At 31.2% G+C, this 11365-nt stretch overlaps 1 protein-coding gene across 1 annotated transcript; it reads right to left on the bottom strand.

Annotated features, from left to right (window-relative positions):
• Window positions 1-1237: 1237 nt before the first annotated feature.
• Window positions 1238-7793, bottom strand: LOC149480909 (uncharacterized). Its single transcript, XM_089705737.1, has 14 exons — window positions 7610-7793; window positions 7451-7532; window positions 7119-7206; window positions 6847-6949; window positions 6519-6600; window positions 6040-6136; window positions 5329-5536; window positions 5154-5235; window positions 4790-4880; window positions 4109-4214; window positions 3771-3864; window positions 3272-3368; window positions 2393-2707; window positions 1238-2057 (listed from the first exon to the last, which is right to left on the bottom strand). Exons 1-14 carry the CDS (start codon window positions 7629-7631, stop codon window positions 1314-1316), a joined length of 2211 nt encoding a protein of 736 aa, XP_089561863.1. The 5' UTR covers window positions 7632-7793; the 3' UTR covers window positions 1238-1313.
• Between the last annotated feature and the right edge of the window lie 3572 nt (window positions 7794-11365).

Here is an 11365-nt window from a genome sequence, read left to right as displayed (position 1 = left end):
CGACTTGAAATTAAACAAGCGTTGAGCGTTTAGAGATTCATAATAGGGCGCCGCGGTCGGTTTCACTGCTTCCTGATATGTTATGTTTAGCGTATCTATCAGTTAAAATGACAAATGATATAATACGCATCAGAAAAAAATAATTATCAGCGATTTGTGAAAACGACCCTATATCGTCGGTAGATTTTTTGAATACTTCAATCTTTCAATCGAGTTTCAGCCATAGCGGAAAATCTTGAAGGAGTCTAGCCAACTGCACAGGAAAAATATTTAATTTTATAAAGTAGGTTAGTAGCAATAGGTAGGTACTAGGCAATAGGCACACATCAGAAAAGTCTAGGGATATTTTGTATTGTATCAGATATTTGTGTATAATAATCGAATTCATGAATTCTAGTCAAATAATAATTTATGTAGTTTATAGGCACTAGGTAGGTACTTGTTGATTCTGACGCTATAAGGCACGTTTATAAATAATAAACAAGACCATGATAAAAGTTTTAATAAATCAACTCTTAGATAACCGGGTCAAGTACGTACTAAATAACAATTATATTAATCAATTTATTTGTATATTCATAATTAATTATAGGTATGTAACTATATATTATAATAACTATACGTAGTAAATACTTATATTTTTATTCAGTAATCCTTCCTAAATATGTTCCTATTTCTTACGACTTACACAACAATATTAAAAAGCGCAAATTGTATAAATTACGTTACATACTGTGGTTATATTATTTTTTTAAACTGCAGTAATCGTGAAATGACACTGGCTGCACTTGGTGGTAGATCACATGCCGGAGGGAAACTAAAACTAAAAAATAATAGCAATAGAAAACGGCTAGGACCAACGACTTCATTGACGTTGTAGTCCATCACACTGTAAATCCTATTGCCCATGTAAGTCCGTATCTCTTGGTAATTTCATTATAAAAGTAGCCTCTCATCAGTTCAGCCGTTCCAGACATTAAATGCTTTAACATGTAGTTAAACATCACATTCCCAATCGGAAATCGGAATCGTGATGTTTAACTTTTATTGCACTGCGGCATCCTCACAAACACAAAAATCGTACCACAGCATCATTGCGTTGAGACGTCAAAGGCAAACAAGCAAACACTCTTTTGCATTTTTAATATTAAGTAACAATTTCAGTAATTTATTTTGGGTTAAGCCTGTCGTTTCCTCTACAATTTTGACATCAACCTTCAGTTCAATGAAACACCAATGAAATATAATAAAATTTTAATACAAAATTTACAATAACAAATATCCTTACGCACTATATAACTTTCATATTGCATTTACTCTTGTCCCTTAATTTTAGATTTACGTATGTGGTGCACAATTCGTCTATGTCGACTCACACAGCCCGCAGTACGGAACGTTTTGCCGCACTCCGGACAAGAAAATGGCCGCTCGTCTGTGTGCGATCGAGCGTGAACCCGCAAAATATCCGCCGAATTAAACCTCTTTCCGCACGTCTCACACTCGAATTTCCTTTCGTTCGCGTGATATTGAAAATGTCGTCGATACTGCGCCAAAATATGGAATGTCTTTCCGCACACTTCGCACGTTTTTTTCGGAGTCGGGTCGTGGACAGCTTTGTGTATGATGAGCCCGCTTTTGAACTTAAACTTCTTGTTACAAATTTCGCAAGTGTATAGCTTTTCTGTTGCGTGCGAATCAAGATGGCTGACGAGATTGCGTGTGTTCTTGCCGCACACTTCGCACACCTTCCAATAATCATATTTTGGATACTTTTTCTTGATTTTCATTGGTTTTTCCTTCGCCGGGTTCAGTTTCTCTTGTGCATTCTCGTTTTCTATTGGTACGTCGAATTCCATATCGTTGTGAGTGTCGTCATAATCGTCATTGTTATTTTCAATATTATTTTCTAGGGAAATTTCAATTTTAACAGTTTTTTCAACTTTTCCTCTCATTTGCTTATCTACGTCTTGACATTTCCGTCTAAAATTGTACGCAGTTTCCAATTCTTGCATACAGTGAAGGCATATACTATGAGGTAATGTATCGCTTTGATCCACCTATAACAAAATGTTACATGTTACACATTATACAACTTTATAAATATTAGTAGAATTAGATGGTATAAAAAAATAACGTTCAACGTCTATGAAGAAATATTTCGCAAACATTTTTTTATCATCATTAACAAAAGCAAAGTTACTCGAAGGACCAAAAATGCTTATGTTGGTATTATATGCATTCCTTTTATGACAAACACATCGATACACTTTTTGATTTACGTCTTATTACATTACTTATCATGTTTACTGAAAAATAGGTTAAGCTGGAATCCAGAAATTTTGAAACCGACCATCTTATCTAAGAAAATTATAATTTCAATACAAAACTTTACCTCAATCCCACCAATGAGCCGTAACTTCGAAGCCAAGTCCACACCATCTTCATCACAATGCTCAAAAAGATCCACACAACCTTCCTCATTAGAACATGAACGACACAAATTTACATCTAAATATTCACATTTGGGTTTTATTAATTTCTTAACATCAATTAGTTTCATATCGTCTTCATAATCATCATCTGCATAATCGAAATCATTTTCTTGTTTCTCTTTAATCTTTTCATGTGTTTGCATGTAGCTGGCCATTGCGTTGTAGTACGGCCAATGTTCGTTGAGTATGCCCTTGTTGAGAAATTTTTGTTTCCACTGCAATAACAAAAAAAATTGGTTGTCTGTAAAGTCGGTTTACTGACGATAGTTGAACGTGACAACGTCCGATTGTGCGTCTTTGTCGCTCGTTCCGCGCTCTCGCTTGCACTTCAAGCCTTACATGGAACGCCTCAGAGCGAGGTAACGCCGCATGAGTCATGTTTTTTCGTGCGTGCAGCCAGCTCTATCGAATTATAAGACGTTGTCACGTCAAAAATAAACGTTATTTGATTGAAATTAAAATAATAATTTGTGTTAGTAGAGTATATACTTAACGTGTTTTAAAAGATTGGTGGCAATATCATGTATATTTATTAAACTAAATAAATCATATTGAATGTTTCGAAAGGGCGACAAAGTAAATATTAGACACACAATACAACCAATCATTATTTTTTCTTTAACAACATAAAAAGTATATGAACAGTGAAACAATAATTTGACTATACGAACTTAAAGAACACATAAGTATTCACTCCAAAAAATAATGAGAAAATCCCTAAGGATATGAAAAAGAATCATGTTTTTTTATATATTTAATGTAATCTGTTGCAGAATTACCTTGAAAGATTTAAGTAAATGTGCCCAAATCTCCGGTAAGTCCAGTAAACTGTGGTCAAGTGGTAGACCCATACTTCGTAACGCCTTCTCTACTTCCCTGAAGACAAATTTAATGTGAACAATTTTTTGTGAAAAATGTCTTTTCTTTTCAAGTTTTTTTTATTTTAATTTCAGATATCGCTTAAGAAGAGTGCGAGCGAGATAGAAAGATATGTTTCCTAATTTGGGAAAAAAAATATGAAAAAAAAAATAGGTTTTTTTTGAAGCGAATAAAGGAACTGATCACTGATGTTTATGTTTTATTTATGTACTTTCCTTTTTCACTTCTATTTCCAAAAGGAAATTTACCTAGATTTATAAACTAAATTTTTTTAGGAGAGTTTCAACTTATTGTGTGTTGTGAACAAAATACAGTCCTAATTTTCTGTAGAATATATTTATAGTGCATATTTATTAAAAAATCGTATTTTTAATAGGTTTTATATAACCAAACAATTACCTCCACGGATGATTTTCGTTTTTTGAATCCACGGAAAATACATGATCGAAGTCTGACCTTATTTTTATCAAATTCAGAATCCATTCCTCCTGCCCTAGAAAAAACGTAAATTCATTCGTGTATACTGTTACACAAACAGTTAAAAAGATTTGTATGAAATTTAGTACATAAAAGGAACCTTATAGTCTAGATTGACACTGTATTCCCGAATACCAGGCGAGTGAAGCCGCGGGCTAAAACTAGTATTAACAGAATTTAAATACATTCTATAATATTTCATATGAAATATATATTTAAATATTTTCTCCTCCTAATATTTACGGAATATAATAACTTACATCCAGTAAGTGGATTCAGACTAAGACTTCCTTCACCCAGATACAACTCAAATAGAGAATAGTACAGCCATGTTTTATTGTTTGTTGCTTTTGCCTTCTGATAATCCTACGAACAAAAAAAAACATTTTTTAAATTACCGCATATAGATTCGCAAATAGTGTTTCTTCCACTAATGTGACCATGTAGTAGTACATGAGCGATGAACAAGTTAGTAATTTATAAAGAGTTTTAATTAATAAAAGTAGAGCGCAGCGCAGAGCATTTTTCATTGTCAAATTATTATCGAGATTGTCCTCATTAAAATAATATTCAAAAACGCAGCGCGCTGCTTTTCGCATGTGACGTCGAAGCGTCTCTGATATAAATTGTTGTTATTTGATTTTGAATTTTATTTTAATGACGACTATTTCGATAATAGTTTGACAATGTAAAATGCTCTGCGCTGCGCTCCGTCATATCTGCGCTGGCACTAATTATTGGAATGGGATAAATATTTAAGTAAATCTATTTTAAATAAGGAAATATCGTAATCACATTAAACAACACACTCAACACACTTCACCACATGCTATAAATTTAGACAGTGCTCTCATTACGAAAAGAAGCATGACTTATTTAAAACTGGCATCATTATAATAAAAAATATAATAGCTAATCTACCTTAAATATGATTTACTTACTGCAAATGTACATGCCCACTTCCTAGACAGATCTCTACTGGTTATAACACTCGGAAATCCATTTTCTTCTACCAACAACGTCCGCATTTTACTGTTGAAATATTAAACGTTAAAATTTTTAAGAGTAATTAAATATTTAATTTTAGTTTATATTTCTATTAATATCTTTATTATTAAACTCGCTGTGCCCTGTGCTTCACTCCTGTTGGTCTTAACCTGATGATAAACAGCCTTCCTCGATAAATGGGCTATCTAACATCTAAAGAATTTTTCAAATCGGACCAGTAGTTCCCGAGACTAGCGTGTTCAAACAAACAAACAAACTCTTCAGCTTTATAATATTAGTATAGGTTTAAATACATACTTCCAAGCCCATTTTTGCTCTCGAAATATCCAATCATTTTGCAGCCTTATCTGAATAAAAGATTCCGTTATATCCTTAGACCCTGAAAAAATTAAAGTTTTGCTCAGAGGATTAGCAAAAATACATACATTTTCAAACTTTAATATATATAATAATTATATTATATAATACATACATTGAAATTCCGATTGCGTTGTTTTACCCATAGTCCTTTTAAATTTTCCTCTACTGATGCCAGATCGGAATAATTCTTTAGGGGGCAATGTCTCCAGTCGCTCCACATAACTGGGTTCTACTTTTTTATAATAATCTAACATATGTTCATATAACGGCCATTCACGCACACCTCCTTCACCTTTTTTAATTTTTAATCTGTGTTTTCTCTGCGGATAAAAAAACATGTAACGTAATTTGATGGTTTTCTCTGTATATTCAACTTTGTACAATTAAACTTTTTCATTCTATGAAACTGAGTAGGTATTTAAAAAGTTAAATAATTTGAATAAGGGCCGATTTTACAATGCTTGGATAAAACTTATCCGTCCAATAAAGTATTACACGATAATATTAAAATGTCACGTAAACTGTCAAATACGGACAATTAGAATACGTTTTTAAAATGGTAGTTTTATACATTATTCGACGAATAAGTTTTAACCAAGGATTGAAAAATCAGCCCTTAATAAAAAAAATTGTGGTTATAATTATTTTGGTATGTTTTGTGAATGTTTATACAGTTTATACACCTTAAAGTTATGCTAATAAACCATTTTCACATACTGCTTATTTATTTTATTTTTTTATATTCTTGGATACTTGAGGGTAGTTTTAAATTCGTTTTTTGAAGTGTCTAAGCCCAAATCAATCAATATATACGAAATCTTACATTGAATGTTATCTTTAAGTGCTGCCAGAGCCCTTTCATATCATGTACACAGCAATCCAACGGCAAGTCTTGACATCTCATTGCATGTTCTACAGTCCTGTTTGAAATATATAATATAATTTCATGTAACTTTATTATATAGCAAGTTCCTCGGAAGCTTTCATAGAAAGTATATCATTATAGTATATGTATATGATTTTTTTAAAGTGAAACTTTTATTACATCGTCTCAAACTTTTTGGTCTGTGAAGCGCATGTCGCGTGACGGTCGAACCGTACGATAATTATCATACAAATACGATAATTTTGTGCCTAAGTTTAACTTTTACCGTGGTTTCATAAAACCACACAACATTTTTTTAATCCTAGCTTTGGTGGAACATTTTCAAATTACTATCGGAATTAGTGATAGTTTTAAAAAAATAACACATAAATGCTTGGAATATGTATGATGTCAGTTTAGATAATCATAATTCTCACCTCCACATATTATAATTGTCAAACTTCATCTGCCTTGCCTCAGTTATACATATGATCAGCTTCAATCGCCATTCATCACTCCCTACAACATTAATATGAAATATGTATGTGGTAAATTTATAGTTGATGTAAATTTTTCTAATCTGCATATATAATAAGATTTAAGTTGTCTTCAAAAAGTAAAGAAATTATTTTGATACAGTTTAATAGTACTTAATACACAATATTCTTCAATCTACACAAAGAATTGTATAAGTACCGCAGTGTAAAAAACAAACACTTTGTAAAAAAAAAAATGAAAAATTATGAGTAAAAAATATATACTTACAAGATTCATACTTATCTAAGACTTTGCTCTTACCAAAGTGTTTATCAAATAGCTTATAATATTTCCATTCCTTATTTTTAACTTTCTTTGCTATCTTATAAGCCTGAAAAAATAATTAAAAAAAAAAAAATTTTACATTTGTATGAATTTTTTTAGAAATATAAATTGGACCTATTAACCTACTAACACAAATTGGACCTTATTTGATTAGAATAATATCTAGATTATTTATTTAATATTGGAAAAACTAAAGATTGTAACGGTATACTTACATCATATGTATATGACCACTTTTTTCTTACATGGCTTAGGGTTATTTCTTCGGGAAATCCATTCTTGATTAATATATTACGAAATTGTCTGAAACAATATGCAATTCATCAACAATGATACATGTAAATTATTAAAAGTAGTGTCTAAGATAGGTATTTCACTTTAACTTTGATTATTGACAAACAATTATTGATACATATTGAATGTTTATTTAATTAATATTAAATCAGAAATCACTGTATCGCAAGTTCATAAAACTTATTCAGGAACGTTCTTGCTCCCAATCAAATAACCGGAAATCATATTCAAAGTATAATCACAATAATCTTACAGCCAAGGTTGTTTTTTCTTCTTAAACAACCATTCATTTTCAAATCGTAGCTCAAAAAGTTTTAGAGTGAGCTCCGGAGTCCCTGAAACAATGTATAGATAGTTAGAATATCAATAAACTTTAATTTCAAGCATAATAACATAAATTAATTTTACTTACACACAAACGTTTTTTCATCCATTTATCATATGTAGTGAATCATTAACAAAAAAAGGTTTATAAATATAACAATTAAATCTACACAATCCTAATGTTCATTGCTCCATTTAGTAAATAAAATAATTTATCGCATTAATTTATTTCTCCTTGTCCGACACCAAACATTATTTTGACAACTTTGATATTTTTTTTTCTATAGAAACTGACAACAGACAAGGAAAGATAATATTGAAAAATAAAAAATTATTGAATACAGATAATCTTGTACTACCTTCTAAGCGAGAAGTTGTGGGCAAACCACTAAACACTCGGAGCAATTATCAAGCCTGGAGAAGTAACAATTAATTGAACAATATAGCACTAGTTTGGCCTTTTTGGCTTATGGCAAAATGTCATGCGAAAAAAGAGGACAGATATATGTCAGTTCGACAGTTTGAAATGACATGTGCCCATGTCATTTTGTTTCAGTGACCAGTCTGGTCACTGACGCATGGTGATTTTAATTATTATTTTTGAAGTGAAAAACGAGTGTTTTAGTTTAATTTGTTATTTTATGAAAAGAAAATTGACTAAAGATAAAATGGCTTGTGTTGCTTACGGCTGTAAAAGCCATACTTAGATTACAAAATAAAAGGCAGATGGAGCATGACAATCATCCATCGCCCTTGTCAAAGAAAATACGAAATCAAAAACGAATACGAAACTCCCTCAGTTCTATAGCGATTCTAGTGTCATGCAATACGTCAAAAGGGGTTTGTTATTTTAGTAAAAAAATGCTGTCTTGTGATATTAAAACGCTGTAAAATTTGTTCCCGAAAACAAACAAAAAGATAAAACATCGTTTTACAGGTTTTCTGTAGATTATTTGGCTTATTTAATTTTGTATACAAATAATAATTTTACATATACGAAGGAATACAAAACTTCAACGTATGCTGCCAGTATTTTGAAAATGAATTTGCCATTTTTATGGGTAAAACGGTAAAATAGTTAAAAGATCTTCGGGGTAGTGCTGTTGGATTTTTCGATCGTGAATGTGATTGTTTGTATAGTGCAATAAAGGTTCATGATCATTATTAGATAATTTTAATAAGCATAATACTTTTTTTTGTTTCTTTTATATAGTTTAAAAACGTAAGAGTCGTTTTCGCCCGCGATTTAATTCATTTGAACTCCGTGATGGATATGACAAAATTATTATTATTCAGGAATTATATTTATTTATTATCCAGTAAAGCGGATGTGGATGTCGTAAGGTGTCAGTGAAAAATCAGTGTTAAGGTATTATGCCTCAGGTATCCTGAGTGGCTTCCTTTTTTAGCGCAAGCAACCATACATAAATTCATGTTTTCTATTACCTATTATTCATAATTCACACTGCCAATTAATTATTCATAATTTAATTTGTGTGTTTATGTGTACTGGAATAAATGGTTTCTTCCTTCTTTCTTTCTAAAATAAAATGTCCCGTGTTCTCGACTAAAAATTACCGCTATCCGCATTCATATATTTTGAAAATAAAAGATAATAATATCAGGTAATCATTGTAATTTTGAAACATTTTTTTATGTAATTTATTTAATTAAAAATTTATCATTTATGTAACAATAGATTTTTTACAATATTATAAAAAATTATCATAAACAAGAATTTATATAAAATTTAAATTAAAACCTGACAGCTAATTTATGTAGCCAACGTTTCTAACACCACTACCATAATATTTCAGATGATTGATAAATCAAAATCGGTTCAGCGGTTTATACTGCAAAGAAATACGGACGTGCCAAAGAAATATTATACATAGATACACTCGAAAAACATAACCCTCTTTCTTCCGTAGTCGGGGAAAATTTTGGGAAAATTTTCAATATCTGGTAACATAACACCCACACAGAAGCACCGTGTACGTACAGTGCAGCGGCGAAATGACAGCACACATAGCTTTATGGAAATGACGATAAATTATTCGGTTTAGTTCGGCAACGCTCCATCTGTCTTTTATTTTGTAATCTAAGAAGCCATAGTAGTGGGAAATCGGATGAAGATAGGAATTTATCATATCACAGGTTAGTGATTTTGATCAATTTTTGGCTAATTGTATTATAAATCAGTGAATTTACGTTATTTTCCAAATCATCTATGTTTTATCTACCCTTGATCATTGAAATGAAATCATAATTAGCTTCTTTTTGAGAGATAATGCAAAATATTACTTCCATAGTGTTGTGCAATTATCGATACTTTAATAGAAACGAAATATACGTACTTTGCTAAGGTACTTTGACAATGACTGCTTTAAATCAAATAGGTTAGGAGAAAAAAGTTATTTAAGTATGGATTTTATTGTTATTTGCAGGTTTCTGGCTTGAGAACAATTAAAAGATGTTTGGGTTAAAGCTATAGCACAGGGAAAATTGGAAGCCTTCAAAACATTCTCGGCCTTGTTCAAATCATTTCTAATCAGACGGGAAGAAAAGTGCTTTGCAGAGATGCTGTGCGACAAGTTTAAGGTGGAATCTATTTTAAATAATAAATATTGTAATTTGGTAATTAAGTATCGAAATAAAATGTTGTTAAAAAATAAATGTTTATTTGTTTTATTTGAAGCAATTTATTTTAAACTTTTACCAATTTTTTCCTGTGGGAATGAGTTATTTTCTCGCGGTAAATTGTAGCCTATATGTTATTCTGATGTTTAAACTATATAATTGTACAAAGTTCCATAAAAACTCATTCAGTAGTTTTTACGTGAAAGAGTATCAAATGTCCATCCATACTAATATTATAAATGCGAAAGTAACTCTGTCTGTCTGTCTGTTACTCAATCACGCCTAAACTACTGAACCAATTTGCATGAAATTTGGTATGGAGATATTTTGATACCCGAGAAAGGACATAGGCTACCTTTTATTGCGAAATATGTACCACGGGCGAAGCCGGGGCGGACCTCTAGTTCTTATATATTTCTGCTTTTATAATATTAGTAGGATACGACTATTGATTTGTAAAAAGATCAACCAAGTGGAAGTCAGATTCGCGCACGAAGGGTTCCGTAGGTATAATTCTATGAATGAATCTATGAAAACAGGAAAAAATACGTACCTTTTTACGAAACCATAAAAACAACCTAAACCGAAATACCTAATAATATTTTTTATAAATACCACTACCATACAATGCAAGGCAGTCAATACGCATCGTAAATGAATAATTCCAAATTAAACGAATCTTAAAATTTGGAATTACCTATCCATAATTCAAAATTAAACGAATCTTAAATTATCTTCAAGCAATTTTATATCTTAATTTTTTTATTTATCGATATTTTAGTATTCGATAAAGTGTCAAGCACTACCTTTTTAGAACAAAAAGTGGCTACATGGGGATTTGAATGCCAAGCAGATAACAGTGTGTTGTCTCTTTCTATCGCATTAATAAGGGTATTGAATAAAAGAGAGCCTCTATATAAAAAACGTTCAATTAATTGTTACTTCTCCAGGCTTGTTAATTGCTCCGAGACTAAACAGTATAGTAGTAAGTCGTGGGTTTGATTCTCACCCGGGGCAAATATTTGTGCGATGAACATAGATGTTTGCTCTGTGTCTGGGTGTTAATTATTTATGTACATATTTATTTCAAAATTATATAAGTATGTTTATCAGCCATATAAGTTATAACACAAGCGAAAGCTTATTGGGATATGGGATCATCGTGCCGTGCGTACGCGAAAATTATTTAATACAGTAAATAACT

This window comes from Colias philodice, chromosome 17 (assembly GCF_061535455.1).
Source record: "Colias philodice isolate Cphi_HAF_F1 chromosome 17, ilColPhil1 Martin Lab GWU primary, whole genome shotgun sequence".
Taxonomy (NCBI): Eukaryota; Metazoa; Arthropoda; class Insecta; order Lepidoptera; family Pieridae; genus Colias; species Colias philodice.
Note: the sequence above shows the minus strand (reverse complement) of the source record. Positions and strands in the feature narration are given on the sequence as shown.